Below are 22,820 nucleotides of genomic sequence, written 5' to 3' on the forward strand. Positions count from 1 at the left end.
ATCATGGGAATGGACAACAAAAACCTTAGGCCATGAAATGCTTGGGCCAAAGGGACCGGTAATAAAGAAATATGATTATACTGTCTGACACAAATTTAATAAGCTCAGCAGGAATATAACAATGTGCAGGTCCTGCATGCTGCACCTCGTGCAACCCAAAATGACCATCATCTTACTTAAGATTGAGCAAAGTTGTTTTATTGATATATATATATATATATATATATATATATATATATATATATATATATATATATATATATATATATATATATATATATATGTGTGTGTGTGTGTGTGTGTGTGTGTGTATGTATGTGTGTGTGTGTGTGTGTGTGTGTGTGTGTGTGTGTGTGTATATGTTACAGTCAATACCTGAATCCAGACAATTTGTAAAGTGACTTATTTTTTCAGGCAATTTGTGAACTGCCTGGTTAGGTTAGGTTAGGTTAGGTTAGGTTAGGTTAGGTTAGGTTAGGCAGTTCACAAATTGCCTGAAAAAATAACTTTACACTTTACAAATTGTCTGGATTCAGGTATTGACTGTAACATATATATATATATAGAGAGAGAGAGAGAGAGAGAGAGAGAGAGAGAGAGAGAGAGAGAGAGAGAGAGAGAGAGAGAGAGAGAGAGAGAGAGAGAGAGAGAGAGAGAGAGAGAGAGAGAGAGAGAGTTATTGATATTATATATATATATATATATATATATATATATATATATATATATATATATATATATATATATATATATATATATATATATATATATATATATATATATATATATATATATATATATATATATATATATATATATATATATATATATATATATATATATATATGAGATCATGCAATGATAGGAACTACAAAAGGCATAGGGATTGCTGCATGTAGGCATGATGGATCTGACAATTGTGCCTTCCATGTGTCCTGGACAAATCCAGTCCCCTGGCCCAACCAAGATTTCTCATGACTATACCCAGCCTCAGAGTAATGTCTGTGTTAATATAATATGGATGGCTCAGAAAAGGCATTATATCCACAAATGTGGGAAACATGTACAAAAGAAAAGAGAAGAGCATGGGGAGCAAAAATTGTGTGCAAAGACAGACAGTATAAGGAAACTTCAGAGAGGAAGTAAAAATACAGAGATGCAATGGCAGATGTCCATCAGATATAAAAAACGAGATTACCAATGTAACTTGTGCATTGATCAGAATTAAATATTTATTATTATTTAAAATACAACAAAATAAAATAGAAATGTTACAAAAGTGGCTCTATTTCATTCCTAACCTACTGATAAGTGTTCTGAGTTATCGAGAAACCCATTTGAAAAAGTTACACCGAGCATTAGGGTCTCCCTCCTTCCCCACACCACGTGCACATGCATAGAACTGGCGGTTGATGTTGGGTCCCTTTTTTTTAACAGTCTGCAGGACACATGGTTCCTTGTGGCCTGAGCAGACTGGTGCTGGCTTTGGCCCCTTCATTAGAAATCCCCAACCCTGATTTTTAGTATTATTTGATTTCCTGTTACTGCCTTTAGTGTCTTCCTTGTCACTTTGAAAGGGTGGAGAATATAACTCACCTTGAGAGCTTTCACTGGACTGTGAACCAGAATCATCTACACGGTTTGTATTATCAAGAGAACCATGCGTAGATCCTGAGTTTTCTGAGATTTGACTTTCACAATTACTCTTATCATCTATCAAATCTTCTGATGAACTGGTCTGACTACTTGCCTTTGAAGAAAAGAAAGAGCTGATACTCATTTGTTTCTCTGTGCACTGCTTTTTATCAGTTGACTTTCCTTTTCCAGTAATGTTTTTTCTTTTACTGGTATTCTGCATGTTTTCAGTAGCTGCTTTCAAAGCCACTACAGGTTTATGGAGTGGCAAATTATTCTGCTTTTCAGAGGCACTTCTTGGCTGAAAGTAGGAGGACAACTTTTGCTGCTGTCCTCGAAATTCTGGGAAGAACTTTGTACAACTGGGAGGGAGCTGAGAGGAAGGAACAAACATTCCTGCAACCACTAAAGCTACAGGGCAATGGTCACTTCCCATGACATCCTGCAGAACCAAGCTGTCCTTCACATGTGGGAGGAAACCTTCATCACAAAATATATAATCTATTCGAGTTCCATAATTAGTTGATCTACTATTAGTGGAGACATTCCAGCAGGTGAAGGCTTCCTCCTTAAAGGGGTAAAAATAACGGAAGGTGTCAATCACTTGAAAACTTGTGCTTGATGACAGTAATTGAAACTCTTCATCCTCTTGTTCAAGCTCAGACACTCCTGATGAATTTAACAGCATACCACCATTTCCTTCTCCTTCACAACTTCCTGCTGGTTTTATTTCATCTTGGGAGTCTTTTTTATGATCATCGATGCACAGGGGCTTCAGAAAGTTATTTAGGTATCTTCGTTCCATTCTGTTTTCAAAAGCCTAGAATAGAAAAGTATTCATCCATTAGAATTAGATGAATATAATTTGATGAGTTTTGTTATTCTCTTAAAGCAAATAAGTAAATGTTTCCTACTGAATATAGGGAAGAAAAATCAAGTCTAAGAAAAAATCCAAAACAGTCTCTGTTTCAAATACTAAAATGTTCAGTTCTTCAATGCTTTTTCCTCTTCAAGACCAATGCACAAGAATATCTAAACTACTGCTCCCATGTGTTGTTATTTACTTTGCTGCTAAAACATGTACACCCTTCTCTATCTGCTTATAGCTGAACTCTTACACAATTTTCAAATATATCTGAGAAAAATATGCAGATATTAAATAAAAATAAAATTAATGATTGATGATAATAATCGTTGTTATTGCAGTCACAAAACTGAATATTCATTAAAGAGTGGAAGCCAAAATTGTAAACTGAAATTATATTTCAAAAGAGCCAAAGCAAGATATCCAAAATGTAGAGATAACAAATAATTACTAAAACAAAATATATGTAAAAGTATACAAAATGATTCAGAGTATGTGACTTAAGGAGACTTAAAATGAGTTCCAGCATTTCACTGTGGCATTACCAATTCTTTTCACAACTATTGCAATAATGTATCACTTATTCCCTATAGTAACCAAATAGTACAATGACAAATAAGGTTTTAGTGTAAAATAAAATGTACTCACTTCACTTTCATCTGGATCACAATGGTCAATTCTCTTGTGGGATGTGTTGATGTCACCCACAATGATGACATGAGAGTCCATGCCCCAAACTGCAGCTGCTCTCTGCCGCAGCAACTCATAAAAGCGTAGCTTAAAACGTCGACGTTCTGGTTTCTCAGGATCTACTCGTGGACAGTAAACATTGATGACAGCCACTACTTTCTCCTTGCCAGTCTCATCCTGAAACACACCATCAATGCCATTATTTCCCATATTAATAGTATGGAGAATGACCCTACGAAGAAAACTTGTTAACATTATGCCATGTTTTCATCAATCATGACATTTTCTACAGGCACACCAAAACTTTGCAATACAACTTCAAGTGATATTGGTTTATGTTTGCTTTCTTTAATTGTCTCTGCTAGGCTGGCAATGTTGGGCTGCATGAGTGGCCACACGTTGCCAGCAATTCATCGATCAAGATTTTATTGGATACTGTGGAAATAGTGCATTCATTAAAAGTGTCCACAGAGAAGTGTGTGTGTGTGTGTGTGTGTGTGTGTGTGTGTGTGTGTGTGTGTGTGTGTGTGTGTGTGTGTGTGTGTGTGTGTGTGTGTGTGTGTGTGTGTGTGTGTGTGTGTGTGTGTGTGTGAGGCAAGTAACTATAAAACAATACTGAATGAAAGTTGCACTGTAAGGTTTTTGTGTCTATGTTCAGCAGGAAACAGTATGCTATTTGAAGGTTGCAAATTATCTAAGGGCCAAAGCATGTATGTAAAGTTGAGTAGATCCTTTTAGAAAATAATAAAAAAACAATGATGATGATAGTAATACCAACAATGATGATGCTGCTATAGCTTTGTTTAATGAATTCCTGAGTACTCTGCATACAATCAGGTGACATATAGGTATGTATGTCCTACTGTTTTGCTACCTTTATCCAATGCTGTGTTACAACAGCTCGGCCTTCACTATCAAGGTCCTTCAGTTCCTCCGTAGTCCATGTGCCTGGAAGAGCTGTCTGCTCCCCACTGCCACCACTCAGCTCTCCCTTGAACAAACCTGGAAAAAATCAACTTTTCAACAGTGAAAACAATAAAAACTTGATTTTTCTTAAATAGTTAGTTCCACTGCTGGGAGCTCTGTTTTCTAAATTATATATATATATATATATATATATATATATATATATATATATATATATATATATATATATATATATATATATATATATATATATATATATATATATTTTAACCTTTATTTCTCATTCAGAAATGTGTTAAGCATCTTTCATTGGCACTACACATCAAGTAATTTATCTAGAGAAGCACAAACACTTATTACAAAAATAATTATATATAAAAAAAAGGAAATATAAAAAAAAGGAAAGAAAGAACTTTTTGAGTAAGTGGTACCAGAAGCTCCCTCACTCCAGCATTTCTTTGGTGAAAATAATCTACAAGTTTTAATAACTGGCTAACAATATGATGTAAAAATGAAATTATGATGACAGGATTTTAACAACTGGTACCAAACTGTGGACAATGTAAGGCAACCAATGCTTACTGACCTGATAGACCTTCTTGTGCAGCAAAGGGCGTGGCTCTCTGAGAGCAGAATGTGGCCACACCTGAATATCCACTCCTGTTAGGGTGCAAAAGTTTTAGTATGGAAATGCTTGAATTCTTTTCCTCAGTGAGTTCTTATTCAGTAAACCACTACCTAGTATCAGTAAACTGTGCCTGTTATCTTTATGTGACTAGCTATTTCTTGTATGTAGAGGGATATATATATATATATATATATATATATATATATATATATATATATATATATATATATATATATATATATATATATATATATATATATATATATATATATATATATATATATATATATATATATATATAGATATAGATATATATATATATATATATATATATATATATATATATATATATATATATATATATATATATATATATATATATATATATATATATATATATATATATATATATATAGTGAAATCTTGATTCTCAAACTTAATTTGCTACTGAATTCCGTTCGAAATTCAAAATGTCAAAAAAACAGAAACTATTTTCTCCATAGGAACCAATATAAAATGGATTAATCCATTCCCAGATACCAGTCTACCCTGTCGTAGCAGCTTATGACAGATGTTCCCACAGACAAAGTGGCTGGTTCACAACATCTCCACCTCACAAATTATTTATCTAGAAAGGATGCATTGAATGAACTTAGTAACACAGAACTCATCAGAAGATACTGTTTAGGCCATGCAGGTATTCTCTTTGTCACCAATCTAATGAGGGAAACCTTACGGAGGGGACACAGAGAGGAGCAACCCATTTACCACCAAAATGAAGGTGATCATAACACTTAGACTGCTTGCTCGTGGGAAAAGCTACTGGGAAAATGCAGTTGTGCAGTAATGATGGCATTGGGGTCATCGAGAGAGCCACAGGTAGCTCACAATTACTTCTAATCACGGAAAATTGTTTGTTTACATCAAGGCTTTTCAATGGGATCACATTTACATTATTTCAAAAATTTTAGAATTACTCCTGAATGTAGAAAACTGCTTGTTTACATCAAGGCTTTTCAATGGGATCACATTTACATTATTTTAAAGATTTGATTACTGTTTTACACTCTCTCTCTCCTCTGAAGATACGAAAATTAAGCAAATATTTATAGAAACTATAAATTAGTAATAAACGGCAGCTTTTGCTATGTCTTTTAATATCTGAAATCAAGTAACTTTGTTCTAAAACTGAATTATCATACCATAACCGAAGCAATAATGATTCAAAATTTTGTTTGAAAACCGATTTGTTTGAAAAGGGAGGCATTCAATAGCCAAGGTTCCACTGTATATATATATATATATATATATATATATATATATATATATATATATATATATATATATATATATATATATATATATATATATATATATATATATATATATTCCCAAACAAATATATATGAGGCATGCTGTGCTACAGGGGCATAGCCTGCTAAACCCCACATTTAAAGCTGGTACTGGTGATGGCTCCTAGAGGGGCTCAGAACTGTTGTAATATAAAGAAACAAGAAAAAAGTAGAGTACAGGTAGCCTCAAAGTTTGAGGAAATCAAGAGTGAGAACCACAATCCAACTTGCCTGTCACTGACTGCAGAGGTGGAACCTGCCGGTCAATGTACTAATTTTTTAATGTAAGTTTAAACAAGAGTCTAGTTTTGCTCTTGTGAATAATTTGCTTGGTTGCTCTGGTGTGGGGTTATAAACAATTGCAGACAAAAACAAAAACAAAAAAATAATAGGAAGATAGATTTTGACCAAATATTTCCAATGATATATAAGGGGGATATCTTTTAAACATAGTATGATTTTATTTACAGACTTTGAACTAATTTTCTCAAAACTTACTCTATGCAGGCAATGCCCTTGTAGCACAGGATGCCTCAATTATGACAGATGCAAGATTCCTGATATAATGATAAAAACTGAAATGCGTAACACTTGCCTCTTTCTTGAAAAACTGAAGTAGGATGAGTAGCCTTCAACAATGGCCTGAGGCTCTTCAAGCATATCACCTAAAAAGAAAATATGTGAGGTTGCATGAGAAGAGATACCAGGGAATCTCTTTGTCTATTTACTACTACAGTACTAGTTTACAAGTTACATGTGAGAGGACGTGATAGAAGCAATGAGGCTCTCTCCCACCTATCTCTCTCCTAAGCAATAATGTCAATAGGAAAGACAGAGAGGAGAGAGAGGAGAGAGAGAGAGAGAGAGAGAGAGAGAGAGAGAGAGAGAGAGAGAGAGAGAGAGAGAGAGAGAGAGAGAGAGAGGAGAGGAGGAGAGTAGGAGGAGAGAGAGAGAGAGAGAGAGAGAGAGAGAGAGAGAGGAGAGAGAGAGAGAGAGAGAGAGAGAGTAGCTATATCAAGAAAATATTCTTTGTAGTTTAGAGCACAATATTTTACAGACTCCACCAGGATATACACTGGAAAGGAAAATTTTACAAATCTTACATAGTTATCAATCTATTTATGATAACTTACTTTCATGCCTGACCATTACGAAGAAGTGAGACCTCTATAAAAAACTGTGAACATTTTTTTAAGAAGACATGTAAATTTTGAGGTAAATTTTCTTATTTTATCTTCATCCATGAGTGCCATATAAAAAATCTTTCTATGACAAGAAGCGGTTCTGGCACTGAACAACTTACGTGTCACTTTTGTCTCCTGCAGGCATATTATGTCAGCTTCCAAGCTCGTCAGGAATTCTTTCATGCCAATCTTCAGGGATCGCAAGCCATTGATGTTCCAGCTCAGTATTCTCAATGACATGATTCCAGCAGTGGTGGTGATCAAGACAATGGCAACACCAGCAGTGATAATGTCTTGAAACTAAACCTTTAAGGAAAATGTTAAGTATTCAGATAATGGAGATGAATCACCCTACAACACTGTTGCTCAAAAGAGTAAAGAGTAAAATGTAAAACTGCATGAATGTACCTCACCCATGAAATTAATGAAAATGCCCTATTTATAAAGTTGTTTGGACAAGATTCAACCTATTTTACTGTGGCAAAAAAAAGCAGTACAGTAGGTAAAGGAAATCATAGCACAGTAATTAATTTGAGCCCATATATCCTTCATAAAGGTCATGCATTTCACAAAATTTACAATAAAGCAAGGCTCACTGATAGTCCTATATAAATACTTGAAACCTCACTACATCTTCATATTGTTTTGCCTAAGTAAGGGTTTGTGCAGGATGAAAACAATAAAGGTGAACTGGACAACTGCTTACACTAGACCAAGTTACAAGGTTAAACATGTAGTTAGATTTTTGGTTTCAAAATGCCCTTCACTGTCACTTGACCAAAGATTCACATAGGAAAGTTAATATGGGCACTAGTGCTGACATGGGGTCCCCAGCTGGCTGGGTCGCATTGTCTGGTTGAGTTGTCAATTGTGTGTTTTCCTTGCAGTGTTACCAGTCACTCTCTCTCTCTCTCTCTCTCTCTCTCTCTCTCTCTCTCTCTCTCTCTCTCTCTCTCTCTCTCTCTCTCCCTCCAGACAAGATACATGATCATTATTATGTCGCTAAATGTGCATAGTCTCTCTCTCTCTCTCTCTCTCTCTCTCTCTCTCTCTCTCTCTCTCTCTCTCTCTCTCTCTCTCTCTCTCTCTCTCTCCAGACAAGATATATGATCACTTTTATATCAACAGATGTGTTTAGTGTGTGTGTGTGTGTGTGTGTGTGTGTGTGTGTGTGTGTGTGTGTGTGTGTGTGTGTGTGTGTGTGTGTGTGTGTGTTGGGGTAAAGAAGGCTGTGGGTCTGTCTGTCTGTTTGCCTGGTTGTATTAGTGCAGGCTCTGCTAATTGTGTGTTTATGTCACACACACACACACACACACACACATAAAAATGATGAGGAAAATAATCACCAGAATGATACGTCCAAGATTAGAATACGCAGCGGTAATTTGGTCACCACATGAAAAAAAGTACATAAGAAAGTTGGAAGGAATACAGAGAGCAGCAACAAAGATGATAACAGAACTGCAAGATTCGTCATATGAGGAGCGACTAGCTAGAATGCAACTCTCAACCTTGGAAAAGAGATGAGAGAGAGGTGACTTGATTGCATTGTTCAGATTGCTGAGTGGGATGAAAAACTAGATAAGGAACATCTCTTTATAATGAATGAAAGAGAAACAAGAGGACATGGAAGAAAACTAAAAGTAACCACCTGCAGAAGCGACATAAAGAAGTTTAGTTTCCCTCATAGAAACATAGAGGCATGGAATGGACTGGAAGGGGAAGTGGTGTGTGCTACAAATATTCATGACTTTAAGGAAAAGTTGGATAAAAACAGTTATGGAGACGGGACTGTACGAGCTTACCTCCTCTCCCGTATGTCACAACTAGGTAAATACAACTAGGTAAATACACACACACATTATAGCCGTTGTGTCGGTGTGGTCCGTGATGAGATATATATATATATATATATATATATATATATATATATATATATATATATATATATATATATATATATATATATATATATATATATATATATATATATATATATATATATATATATCACAGCCGAGAAATAGACTATCGGTGTCTGGAAATTAGTAGGCTAAGGTTATGGTTTTATTATACTCGTAGTTTAAGCCATTACACACTACGTGGTAATAACCTACCTCATTTTGTTCTTCTCACTATTCACATCATTTCTAATGATTACACAACTTGTCGGAAATTAATAATAATGCCACAATAGGCCTGGGAATGCACAGCGCTCTCAACTTTTTCTAAGTCCACAGGTAAACATAAATGGTGTATTGTTGCCTGAACTTCAGTTGTTAGGTTAGGTTAGGTTAGGTTAGGGTTTTATTATAGTTTCAGCCATTACACACTACGTGGTAATAACCTACCTCATTTTGTTCTTCTCACTATTCACATCATTTCTAATGATTACACTACTTGTAGGAAATTAATAATAACGCCGTGAGCCGTGGGTAGAGATTGGGGACATTGGCTTAAACTATAAATTTACCACGGTTATTTCCATAATTCCCCAATGATGTTCATGTATCTATCACCGATTACAACACAGTGGCAGTGAAAGATTACACCAATTCTTACCAAAATTTTCAAATACTTCTGTCACCGAGACTCCCTTTTTCTTTGGCGCTGATAGCTTTTTGAATCGCTTCTTATGTCACTCTCCTTTGTATTCATTTACGTCCTTGAAAGTCAATTTCTTATTCTATCGCTGTTAGAACAGCGGGATTCTTAATATCTAACACTAGGCCAAAGATGTTTCCAGCCGGTATGGTCGCATGTGTTTGTTTACTTGCCGCCAAGGGAGCCCAAGTCAACCTTCCATTGTTCCTTTCCATGGCGCTGGTGTTTTCATGAACTTATTATGATGTGATCATAAAGTTGAAAATATGTTAAATGTATTTTCTGATGCGCTAAAATTTTAACCATGCACTCCAGTACCTGTGTGATTTCTTACTATACTATCGTTGGAACAGACCACCGAGACGAAGCCACAGTCATATGCCCGAAATTATTGTTTACCTTTTTGGCGCGCTTTTCCTGCAATGTCTTGAGAGATGGCTACCAGGTGAGTTTTGTTTTTTTGTTCTTGTTTGTATTTAGAGGCTGTGACGACCCATTGGACCCTAATCACCTTGGTAGTGTCCTGTGGTGGTATCAGAGGCACAACACTTCACTGGTCTTCAGAAAGGCACAAATGAGATAAAGCGGGTGACACTTGTTTGTGGTGGTGAGGGATACTGCTGCACCCACACCCCCTGTATCCACTCCCCATCTAGCAGGGTGGCCGGGGCGAGGGGAGTGAGTCTTGAAAGCCTTGAGTCTTGTAATCCCTGAAACGGTGGCTGCTAGCCTGGCATTTTTTTTTTATATGCTTGAGAGGCATTGGTCCTAAAAAAAAAAAAAAGCTACTGAAGTATAATGTTCGCCACTCATTCACAGGCACATTAGGATAGTAGGCATCATGTGGCATGTAGCAGATAAAGCGGTCCTCCTAAATTCCTGGGTATTCTGCGCTGTGATGGCCGCTTGTGTCATTTTGTTCATTGTGTCCCTGTGTATTAAGTATAACATTTCTGCTTGTTGGAGAGAGCACCTTGTTTCAACCAAATTCGACACTGACAGCTGACAGACCTATCTCCTGTATTTATAGTAAAAAAAAAAAAAAAAATTTGTTAAAGGGCCATTGGCCAAGGGCAACAAAAAAATTTGAAGGAAAAAATTCCTGAAGAGACTCCAAAAGAAAGAATTAAATGATAGAGGGTAAGTGTCTTGAAACCTCCCTCTTGAAAGAGGAAATGCAGAAGTAGACAAAGAGTTCCAGAGTTTACCAGAAAAAGGGATGAATAAGAATACTGGTTATTTCTTACATTAGAGAGATGGACAGATTAGGGGTGATAGAAAGTAGAAATTCTTGTGCAGTGATCCCATGGAAGGAGGGGAGGCATGCAATTAACAAGATCAGAAGAGCAATTAGCATAAAAATAGCAGTAGAAGATAGCAAGAGAAGCAACATGTGGTAATGACTGTCAGTTAGAGGAGAGGAGTTGATAAGATGAAATAATTTTTGATACCACCCTGTCTTAAAGAACAGTACTATGAGTGGAACTTCCCCATACATGTGAAGCATAGTCCATACATGGATAGATAAGTCTCCTGTACAGAGTTAGCAGCTGGGGGGCGGTGAGAGAAACTGGTGGAGATGATTCATAATGTCTAACTTCATAGAAGCTGTTTTAGCTAGAGATGAGATGTGAAATTTCCAGTTTAGGTTATAAATAAAGGACAGACCCCCCAATAGTTCTGTATATATGTGTGAAGCATACTCCATACATAGACAGATAAGGACCCTGTACAGAGTTAGCAGCTGGGGGGGTGAGAAAACTGGTGGGGATGACTCAGAATGCCTAACTCCATAGAAGCTGTTTTAGCTAGAGATGAGATGTGAAGTTTCCAGTTTAGATTATAAGTAAAGGACAGACTGAGGATGTTCAGTGTAGAAGAGGGGGACAGTTGAGTGTCATTGAAGAAGACAGGATAGTTATCTGGAAGGTTGTGTTGAGTTGATAGATTTTTTTTTTTTTTTTTTTTTTTTTTATGTAGGAGGGACACTGGCCAAGGGCAACAACAACGAAAAAAAAAGGAGATATTGAGTTTTTGAAGCATTCAGCAGTACTAAGTTTTCTCTGTCCCAATCAGAAATTTTGGAGAAATCAGAAGTCAGGTGTTCTATGGCTTCCCTGTATGAACTGTTTGATTCCTGAATGGTTGGACGTCTACAAGAAGACTTGGGAAAGTGCATGGTGGTATCATCAGCATAACAGTGGATGGGACAAGAAGTTTGGCTTAGGTCACTGATGAACAATAGTAAGAGAGCTGATGACAGGACAGATCCCCTGAAGGACACCACTGTTAATAGACTTAGAACAGTGACTGTCTACCACCGCAGCAATAGAACAGTTAAAGAGGAAACTTGAGGTGAAGTTACAGAGAGAAAGATAGAAAATGTAGGAGAATAGTATAGAAATCAAAGTTTTGTGCCAGACTCTATCAAAAGTTTTTGATATGTCCTTAGGCAACAGTGAAAGTTTCATGAAAATCCCAGTAAGGAAAAAAATCAGTAAGGAAAGCCAGAAGATTACCAGTAGAGCACCCATAATGGAACCTTTACTGGTAATCAGATACAAGGTTGTGAAGTGGTAGATGTATAAGAATCTTCTTGTTGAGGATAGGTATAAAAAAACTTTATAGAGTCAGGAAATTAAAGCAATAGGATGGTAGTTTGATGGATTAGAGCAGTCACCCTTTTTAGGAACAGGGGTGAACAGGCAAACTTCCAACAAGAAGGAAAGGCAGATATTGATAGACAATTGGAAGAGTTTGACTAGGCAAGGTACAAGCATGGAAGCACAGTTTTAGAAAACACTAGGAGGGTTAGAGGTTAGGAAAGGGTCAAGAACTTGGGGCATATCTCCAAGATGGTCAGGAATATGAGTTGGGTGTTGCACCAGTTGCTCTAGGTCATGGAGGATAGCAAAGTTAATGGTTAATTCACCAGGTTGATTTGTGAAAGAAGAGGAAATCCAAAGCTTGTTCTGAACATTGAAGTTTCCAAGAAAGTCTTTGCAAAAGGGAAGAGAGTGAAGATGTGCTCCACTTTGGAACCTAAATAGTCAAAGAATTTTTTAATAGTCTGAGGAGTTAGGTGATAAGTATACAACACAGATTAATTTAGTTTGAATGTGACTCTGCAGTTGTAGCCAGATGATAGAAAAGTTGGAAAATTCAAGAGCATGGGCACTAGGGCAAGTTAAGTCATTGCACACATAGATGCAACATCCAGCTTTGAATTGAAAATGAGGATAGAGATAGTAGGAGGGAACAGAGAAGGGGCTACTCTCAGTTGCTTCAGACACATGTGTTTTGGTAAGGATAAGATGAAGTTTAGTAGGGGAGAGGTGGTGTTCCACAGATTGAAAATTAAATTCAAGGCAGCAAATCTTGCATAAGTTAATAAAGAAGTTGAAGTGGGTGTCAAAGACATTTAAAGTTGATACCAGAAGAACCACCTGACCTGGGGACTTTTGTGGTCCCCTCCCAAGACAGGGACTTTGAGGCTGGAATAGGATTCACCATGTTGAATTTTAAATTTTGAGCGAAGTTTGTGTGTGTATTACATGCATGTACATAAAGTTGTGTGAAAGAAGAGAGTTGTCTTTAGAGGGCAGGCTGTGATTGCCCCTTTGTGTTGTGAGACACAAAGGGAAATGTTCAGTGAGGTCACAATTGGGTCATTGGAACTTTCACAGCACCTCCTGATCCAGTACAAACCTGTCAGTGCTTGAGACCTCACTGGGATTTCCTGTGCTGTGATGATTCCATACTCAGTGTGTTCTTATGTGAAGATGAATGATACAAATGTTTCTAAAACTTGCAGAACCGAGTCTGATGTGCAGGCGTTGCTGCAGCAAGCCAACCTGAGAGAGGAGGACCTTCTTCCAGAGATTCAGGTGCTCCATTTCTCACCAGACTTCCTGCCAGAACAGGATAATGTACTGCTCATAGAGCTGGACAAGAACCTCCTTAACTTATTCAAGGAAGGGCAAAGGTGAGGAGCTTATTTATTTATGGAAGGGGAATGGTGTTTTTCCTCATGCTCTTTCTGAAGTGGTCATATGCTGTATTTTAATCTCTGTTACTTACCTCTTTTGGTCTTTATAGGTTTATATGGATTATGAATAAAATTATTGATACTGATGGCAATGGAAAAAAGAAGTGAATCATGCAAAATGATAGATGCCTTGTGTTTCAGTGCTGTGCTGCGTGGTGATCCTCAGGAGAGTGCAGTGCTTTGCACCAATGATAAGACCTTTGAGGTGAGAAATGTTATTAACCTTATCAAGTTTTGTATTTGATTCCATTTTATTTTTATCACTAGCTTGTGTATTTTACTGCTTACTTGATAGTCATCATATTACTGCTTACTTGATAGTCAGCACACTGTAGCTTGCATTTTTATTTTCTTCACTTCTCTTACATGAAAACTATGTTGTGTAGTTTATTAACTATATTCATGTCACAATATTTTCTGAATTAACTTCAGTCATGAAATGTGTGAAATAAGAAAAGACAGAGAAGTATATTAAAGAAACAGTCATGTACTATAATGCTTTGACAAGTAATATGCCATGAAGATCATCCTTTTTTTTTCTTTAGCCTCTAGATCTCATAGGTGAAGGAAAACTGGAATCCTTACAATCCACAATAGAAACTGATGATATTGAAAATATGCACATTACATTCAATTCAACTTTGAGAACAACAACCTATTTTCCTTTGCTCAGATTTGATCTATTTATATATACACTGTGTAAATATAGTAATAGAAAATAATTATCAAGGGTTAATTTTTATCAGGTTCGAGGGGCAGTGACATCAAATTCTGTGTTGTTGGTACCTGAGCTTTTTGTGCCTTCAGAAACAGAGGGGAAGCAGACACTAGTCCACAGAGAGGTGGGTATAACTGGTTGTGGTCATTAGCACAGATTTTCCTGCAAGTTCTGAGCATCTTGGTTCTGTCTTGGAGTGAAAACTTACCTATTTATTTTTGTTACTCTATAATCACAAAGATATTGAATGTGAGGTGTTGTTATACTGTATGTTTCACATTGTTCAGACATATACACTTCTCTTGAATATTATAAAGGTTTGTGTTGCTGGATGGAAGGAAAAGATAATAAATGAAGATAATAATGATGGAAATGGAAAACTGTAACTGCCATTCACTTCCTCCCTTCCAGGTTTCCAGCATACACCACTCCTACCTGGAGGTGGTGCCCTGTAAACCACGCCTTCACAAGCTGCGCCGGCTGTTGGAGGAGTGCCCATATGAAGGATCTGATGAAAACCACCCAAGCAAGGGCCACAGGTAGCATGATGGAGCTTGTATTCACCTCTTATTTAACCAAAGGACCTGAGTTACATTTTTGTGCTCCTGTCTCCATATAAAGATATGGATATGTCTATATCTGTCTCATGTAGCACATATAAAGTTCCAATTTTGTCTCAAATCATATATTTTTATCACCTTTCAGCTGTGGTCACAGAATATACCATTTCATATTGTAAATGATGAAGCATATGCAGAGTTTTGAAAGGTGTCATTTATATCTTAGGTACAGCCTGAATGAACTACAGGATCAAATACAGTGCAGTGAGGAGGAGCTGGAAGCTGGATTAAAATCAGTTGGGGCCTATCACATATATGGTGAGGAAGAAAGCTAGATGTACTGATGCCTGTTCCATGGATTTCTACTAATGATATAGTATAGCTCCCTAACCATCTTCAAGCTTTTACAGTATAAGTTTGAACAAACCAGTTCTGAAGCAACTGGAACACTGAGCTGTTTAGATTTGACCTGTGGTCCACCACATTGTGTGAATTTTTTTTGTTTTTTTGTCTAATGTGCCAATAGTTTGTCATTGGTAATGTGCATTTTGTGCACAATGTAATCTTGATAAGCACAAGTACTACACTGTATTTACTGTGTATTGTAAATGGACACAGATAGGGACAAAGAAAGGGAATTGGAAATTCCCTCCTCTGTCTGAGCCACCTTTCCTTCAGAGGAATCTCAGTCTGGTGTATATCTCCAGCTGTCACTTGCATGGCTTTGATGTTTCTTATATCTATAGTTTACTGTAGTACTTTATATAGTCACATGAGATATGAATCTAACCAAACACAGCCTGTTGACTAACATTTATCCTTCCAGGTTTTTGGCAAATCCCAAAGTTTGACTATCAGTTCAGAATTGTATCTCACTTAACAAACCTGATTGGAGACCAAGGATGGCCACTAGATGGCATTCCATATGAAGAAGCTCTGAATGAACTGAGCAAACTTGAGCCACGCACAGTAATGGCCCAGTGTCTTGACTACTATCTGGAGCCCATGCATGCAGAGAGGGAGGAGGACGGTAGGTTTTGGATCTCTCTCTCTCTCTCTCTCTCTCTCTCTCTCTCTCTCTCTCTCTCTCTCTCTCTCTCTCTCTCTCTCTCTCTCTCTCTCTCTCTCTCTCTCTCTCTCTCTCTCTCTCTCTCTCTCTCTCTCTCTCTCTCTCTCTCTCTCTCTCTCTCTCTCTCTCTCTCTCTCACACACACACACACACACACACACACACACACAACACACACACACACACACACACACACACACACACACACACACACACACACACACACACACACACACACACACACACATGTGAAGTTTGGGCTCCACACAGAAAAAAATATATATATATGGAAACTGGAAAGAATACTGAGGATAGTGACAAAGATGGTACCAGATTTGAAAGATTTAAGCTATGAATAGAATATTTAAAAGGCAAGAATCTGAAGGTGGTGTGTTTAACAGAAACAAAGCTAAAAGAAGATCAGATTCTCACTAGCAATAACTACAATATGTGGAGAAGAGATAGGATTGGTAAAGGAGGAGGAGGGTAATGATAATGACAAGAAATGAGGTGAAGACAAAAATAGTGAAATATGGGGAGGGAAAGCAAAAATAGTGAGTGTTAATTTGGAGGATAATAATGGAGAAATACTGATGGTAACAACAACCTATGCACCACCCAAAACAAATTATTGGAGCAAGGAAGACTATAAGAAAATAATAGAAGATACTATCCATTGTTTGAGTAAATTAATCAAAAGTAATAAGAGTTCTCTTAGTTGGTGACTTCAATTGCAAAAAAAATAAATTGGGAAACGTTCAAGGCAGGAGGAAATGAGACTGCATGGGGAGAAAGATTTCTCCGCATGTAAAAGACAGTGATGCAATGGATGACTGAAAATACAAGATATAGGGGAGATGATAAACCAACAATATTTGACCTAATATTAACAAAAGGAATTGACTCAACTAAAGAATTAAGTGTGCCCCATGGAAAAAGTGACCATGTAATGATAGAAATAGAGACTGATAATGGTGTCAGTGAAAAGGGTGAATCGTACAAAGAAAACAGGAGAAACTTTGGGAAAGTGAATATAGATGATCTTAACAGATTCGATGAAGAAATGGACTGGGGAAAGATGAAAAGAGCAAATGATATGCAAGATACGTATGACATTTTTATGAAACTATATGAGACATGAATGAATAAATATGTCTCACTATACAAACATAAAGAAAAAGGAAAACAGACTTCCAAGAGCAAAGAAAAAAAGAGACAAAGCATAGATAAAAATTAAAAGAAATCAAAACCAAAAAAAATAAAGAAGACTTTAAGAAGAAATGAATATGTGAAAATAAGGAGAGAGGAAGAGAAAGGATATGAAAAAACATAGTTGAAAAGTGCAAGGACAAACCAAAATTGTTCTACAGATTTGTAAATGGAAAAATTAAACTAAGAGAAAAACTAGAAAGGTTGAAGGATGGAAATGAAACATCTGAAGACCCAGAAGACATGAGTGAATTACTAAACAAAAAGTTTCAGCAAGTTTTCACTGAAGAATCAGAATTTAAGGAACCACAAGATAAGACAAAAAAAACAAATTTAAGAAATTACAGTAATCAAAGGAGAAGTTTATGAAATGATGGAAGAACTGGAAGAGAAAAAAAAGCAACAAGACCAGATGGAGTATCAGGTTTCATTTTAAAAGAGTGCAGGAAACAGTTAAGTGAACCAGTATATGACATAATAAAGTGCTCAGTATCAACTGGAAGAGTGCCTAAGGAATGGAAGAGAGCAGACATTTATAAAATTGGAAAGAAAGAACCACTAAATTATAGACTAGTATCAATGACCAGCATAGTATGTAAGATCTGTGAAAAGTGATAAAGAAGCAGTGGACAAAATTTCTAGAAAACATGATGTAATATCAGAAAAAAAACAAGATATGGCTTTAGATAAAAGCAATCATGTGTAACAAATTTGATGAGCTTCTATTTGAGAGTGATGGGTAGACTGTGTGTACTTAAATCTAAAAAAAAGCTTTTGACAAAAAGTTCCTCAGAACAGGCTACTATGGAAGCTAGAGAATGTAGGAGGATTAAATGGAAAAATAATAAACTGGATAAAAAAAAGCTACTTAAAGGGAAGAGAAATGAGAATGGTAGTAAAAGATGTAAAACTGAAATGGAGAAAAGTAGATAGTGGAGTACCACAAGCATCAGTGCTGGCACCAATACTTTTCCTGATCTACATAAATGATATGCCTGAAGGAGTAAAGAGTTACAGGAGTTTGTTGGCAGATGATGTAGAATTACAAAGACATATAAGAAACAACAGAGACTGAAATTCTACAAGAGTACTTGAATAAAATCTGGGACTGGAGTAAGAAATGGGAGATGGAAATTAATGTGAAAAAAAATGTCATGTAATGGAAATGAGGAAAAAAGTGAAAAGAGATCAAAATATATATATATATATATATATATATATATATATATATATATATATATATATATATATATATATATATATATATATATATATATATATATATATATATATATATATATATATATATATATATTTTTTTTTTTTTTTTTTTTTTTTTTTTTTTTTTTTTTTTTCTCCAAAGCAGTCGTCAAAAATTGAAGGATAAGTGTCTTGAAACCTCCCTCTTGAAAGAATTCAAGTCATAGGAGGATGAAAATACAGAAGCAGGCAGGGAGTTCCAGAGTTTACCAAAGAAAGGGATGAATGATTGAGAATACTGGCTAACTCTTGCATTAGAGAGGTGGACAGAATAGGGATGAGAGAAAGAAGAAAGTGTTGTGCAGCGAGGCCGCAGGGGGAGGGCAGGCATGCAGTTAGCATGAAAATAGCAGTAGTAGATAGCTAGAGATGCAACATTGCAGTGATGAGAGAGAGGCTGAAGACAGTCATTTAGAGGAGAGGAATTGATGAGACAAAAAGCTTTTGATTCCACCCTGTCTAGAAGAGCAGTATGAGTGGAACCCCCCCAGACATGTGAAGCATACTCCATACATGGACTGATAAGGCCCTTGTACAGAGGTAACAGCTGGGGGTGTGAGAAAAACTGGTGGAGACATCTCAGAACACTTAACTTCATAGAACCTGTTTTATCTAGAGATAAGATGTGAAGTTTCCAGTTTAGAAGAGGGGGACAGTTGAGTGTCATTGAAGAAGAGGGGATAGTTGTCTGGAAGGTTGTGTTGAGTTGATAGATAGAGGAATTGAGTTTTTGAGGCATTGAACAATACTCAGTTTGCTCTGCCCCAGTCAGAAATTTTAGAAAGATCAGAAGACAAGCGTTCTGTGGCTTCCCTGCATGAAATGTTTACTTCCTTAAGGGAAATAAAGAAATAATAAGAGTACAAGAAGAAAATGATCTGGAAGTGATAATACAGGGTAGTCAACAGTTGGAGAAACATGTAGAAAAGATATTCTGAGATATATATAGAATGGTGAGAAATATTGGAACAGAATTCCACTGCATGGATAAAGATATGATGAAAGAGATAATTACCACTATGATTAGAACAAAGCTGGAATATGCTGAATCAGTGTGGTCTCCCCACAAGAAGAAATGTGAAAAACTAGAAAGGTTACAAAGGATGGCAGTGATGATGGTTCCAGAAATGGAAGAATTAACATATGAAGACATATTAAAGGAAATTAATCTGCCAACATTGGAACAGAGAAGAGAAAATGGAGACTTCATACTGATATATAAATTGTGGAATGGAGTGGAAGAAATTAATAATGAGAAATTACTGCTAAGAGAAGGAAATATCAGTTTCACATGAAGACACAGTAAAACGCTAAGAAAAGGAAGATGCTTAAGAAACATAAAGAAATATAGTTTCTCACAGAGAAATATAGAAGTTTGGAAAAAGCTCAGTGAGGAGGTAATATTGGCAACAAGTGTGCACAACTTTATTGAAAAGCTGGACATGTGTAGATATGAAAATGGGACCACACAAGCATAGCTCTGACCCTGTAAATTACAACTAGGTAATTACAAATAAGTAATTACACACACACACACACACACACACACACACACACACCCATGGGTTGAGAGTCCTTTAAAGCTTTAATCTGGAATCTAAAATCCAGAAGCCTTCAAAATCCTGATGTTTTGATTGGTGGAATTATTCATAATGCAAAAACAGTACAGCAATATATTATAAATAATATTACTGAACATTACTGTTTGAATAACTTTTTAAGAATATATTTATCACACTGAAATTGAAAATCCCTAAGTAATTTTAAAGGAGAGAATCCATCTAACTGATGCATGATGGAATCCAGTAGATGATGAAGAAACCTAATTCCAGGTGACTCACTGCATGCAGTCAATGGTGACAAGGTCTGCCGTCTCTTTGGGGAAGTGCTTCTCAGATCTGCCAGGGGTATGGAGCTTGATGAGTTCAACACCATGTGGGCAAACAGTGTGCCTAAAGGTAGGAGTCTTGCCACACAAACACTTACATGAAGTCATCTATTTCCCATGTCAAATACCACCAGAAACACCAGAAAAAACTTTGAAGCTTGGATATGTGATTAGGTTGTACCATTAGATTTGAGTCGACATAAAGATTGGTGATAATTTTTCATGACGTTTTTCTGTATTCGTAAGTAACAAATCAGATCACTTATTTCCATTAGATAGGTATATGGAATGTAAAATCCCCTGAAACACTGCAATGTACAGGTCTGAGCACAAACCTAAGCCAGCTGAAAGGTTTGGTGTTGCTGGATAAATCTTCCCCAGCCACAGTCATTACTTACTTCCCCACTGGTGAGCTGCCCATTGATATCAAGAGTAGGTTTGAAACACTCTTTGAAGTGCAAGAGAAGTGGACCTACGATGAGATTCGGCCCTTTTTAGAGTATGTTGACTTTCTGTATCTTATGTTCTTGATAGATTATAATACATTCAAATTGTTTTTCTATTGTTATAGTCAATTATGTTGTGTATTATTTTTGTCTCATCTTCTTATCTCCCTATAGAAGTAAGCACAGAATGACTTCCTTGTAATTTAATTTCATCTATAAAATGTTGATATATTTTAGTCTTTATTTGACATCAGTGATATTAAAATTCTTTTCTTTTTATTCAAGTGACTTAGCAGATAACAAGAACCCTGTGAGCACCTTGCTGATGAAGCATGCTCGGGGCTTCACTGTGGATGGCACCAAGTACTACTCAGGAAGGTATACCAAGTGATGACAAGCTTGGAAATGGCAACTGTTTCCTCTACTTGCATAAGTCTTGTTCTTTGACCCCTTCAGAACCATGTACATATTAATGTTAAGACGAAAGAGAAGGAACATGTGTATTTATCTTTTTCATTGTCATCATGATGTCATCTGTAAAAGTAAGATGCAGATTTACTGCAGTTCTTGAAAATGTACTACAAAATATTTGAGTAATAAAAGCTTGGTCTTATTTTCCTAGATTCAGTATGACATGGAAGTACATTGTATCTTCTTTTGGTGTCATGAAAATTGAAAAATAAAAATGGAATCCTTTATGTTAACTTGAAGCATTAATATACTCAAGAAATGTATTTTGACTGCAACCCTCAACCTTACAATTAATGTAATTTTACAGTTGTGCATAACCACTCGGTGTGTGTGTGTGTGTGTGTGTGTGTGTGTGTGTGTGTGTGTGTGTGTGTGTGTGTGTGTGTGTGTGTGTGTGTACTCGACCCATAATATCTAACAATGTTTCTGTTTAATTTTCAAAACTTTAATACAAGTAGCATCCAACCTCTGCCTTCAGTTGCATCAATGACAGTACTGCTGTCACCCAGTGTCTTAAGAAAGTTACCCCTAGTTAAGCATAATTATTGCTTAGTAAGTATAGATGGACTATATGCATTAAATCAGGATAGATCTAATATCAAAGGAGCCTGAATTGTAAGCATAACTAAAAATGGCCAGTATTTGTTATCAACCATTATTCAGTTTAATTTTCATTTTGCTTGTTTTGTGAGATGAAACCTTTTCCAAATTAATTTTTGCTACTGGAACCTTAAGGGATTTCACAGATTGACTTGATCCATGCAGCTTCACACAACTGCCATTTCCCAAGAGGGTGTCATGCATAAGTCTCCTCCAGATGTTTCTGTTCCATGCATTTTTCTGTGATTCCTATCTTTTATAATTATACAGCTTTGCACAATCACCTGCTGCATCAGGCACACAGTGCAGTCCCCTACATCATTGTACCTCTCAAGTTAATCATATTATAATAGTACTGGCATACCTTGTAGAGTTCAGCATCCCCAACCTCCTTTGCCCATTCTTCCCTCTTTGAAGCTGTATCATCCTTGGGGTAGCCAAGGTGTGATGGAAGGGTGTGAGATATTTCATAATAGCATGACAAAAGGTTACCTTCCAACAAGACTTTAGGTTAATGAGATAACATCAACGAGGCAGAGGGATGGAATGGACTCCGTAACCAGGTTGCTAGTGCTGAGTTATTAGGGGACTTCAAAAGGAGATTAGACAAATTTATGGATGAGGATGATGTGGAAATAGGTAGGTGCTTCATAGTGACTGCCTCAT

The 22,820-nt window shown here is 36.4% G+C and overlaps 2 protein-coding genes across 5 annotated transcripts; one reads left to right on the plus strand and one right to left on the minus strand.

Annotated features, from left to right (window-relative positions):
* Positions 1-1,214: 1,214 nt before the first annotated feature.
* LOC135107317 (DNA-(apurinic or apyrimidinic site) endonuclease 2-like) lies at positions 1,215-10,512 on the minus strand. 4 transcript variants are annotated; one of them, XM_064017024.1, is made up of 7 exons: positions 10,285-10,512; positions 7,401-7,587; positions 6,693-6,762; positions 4,704-4,777; positions 4,065-4,192; positions 3,149-3,367; positions 1,215-2,455 (listed from the first exon to the last, which is right to left on the minus strand). In XM_064017024.1, exons 2-7 carry the CDS (start codon positions 7,519-7,521, stop codon positions 1,322-1,324), a joined length of 1,746 nt encoding a protein of 581 aa, XP_063873094.1. In that variant the 5' UTR covers positions 7,522-7,587; positions 10,285-10,512; the 3' UTR covers positions 1,215-1,321. The 4 variants fall into 4 exon arrangements, with proteins under 4 accessions (XP_063873094.1, XP_063873092.1, XP_063873095.1 ...); XM_064017022.1 differs by lacking the exon at positions 10,285-10,512 and adding an exon at positions 9,844-10,059; XM_064017025.1 differs by lacking the exon at positions 10,285-10,512 and adding an exon at positions 9,633-9,820.
* LOC135107318 (sister chromatid cohesion protein DCC1-like) lies at positions 10,190-21,813 on the plus strand. The gene is made up of 10 exons (XM_064017026.1): positions 10,190-10,330; positions 13,700-13,870; positions 14,075-14,138; positions 14,680-14,775; positions 15,063-15,190; positions 15,438-15,529; positions 16,038-16,241; positions 20,582-20,707; positions 20,959-21,136; positions 21,369-21,813. The coding sequence occupies exons 1-10, from the start codon at positions 10,320-10,322 to the stop codon at positions 21,472-21,474; spliced, it is 1,176 nt and encodes a 391-aa protein (XP_063873096.1). The 5' UTR covers positions 10,190-10,319; the 3' UTR covers positions 21,475-21,813.
* Positions 21,814-22,820: the final 1,007 nt, after the last annotated feature.

Source organism: Scylla paramamosain, chromosome 15 (genome assembly GCF_035594125.1).
Source record: "Scylla paramamosain isolate STU-SP2022 chromosome 15, ASM3559412v1, whole genome shotgun sequence".
In the NCBI taxonomy this organism is placed as follows: domain Eukaryota; kingdom Metazoa; phylum Arthropoda; class Malacostraca; order Decapoda; family Portunidae; genus Scylla; species Scylla paramamosain.

Excerpts from the sequence above, each read along its gene's own strand:
- LOC135107317 (XM_064017024.1), bottom strand. The coding sequence starts at position 7,521 with ATGTCATTGAGAATACTGAGCTGGAACATCAATGGCTTGCGATCCCTG. Across the intron at positions 6,763-7,400 it reads GCAGGAGACAAAAGTGACAC|GTGATATGCTTGAAGAGCCT; the intron begins GTAAGTTGTTCA and ends TTTTCTTTTTAG. Across the intron at positions 4,193-4,703 it reads TGCACAAGAAGGTCTATCAG|GTTTGTTCAAGGGAGAGCTG; the intron begins GTCAGTAAGCAT and ends GATTTTTTCCAG.
- LOC135107318 (XM_064017026.1), top strand. Across the intron at positions 15,191-15,437 it reads CACCCAAGCAAGGGCCACAG|GTACAGCCTGAATGAACTAC; the intron begins GTAGCATGATGG and ends TTTATATCTTAG. Across the intron at positions 20,708-20,958 it reads GGCAAACAGTGTGCCTAAAG|GTCTGAGCACAAACCTAAGC; the intron begins GTAGGAGTCTTG and ends TGCAATGTACAG.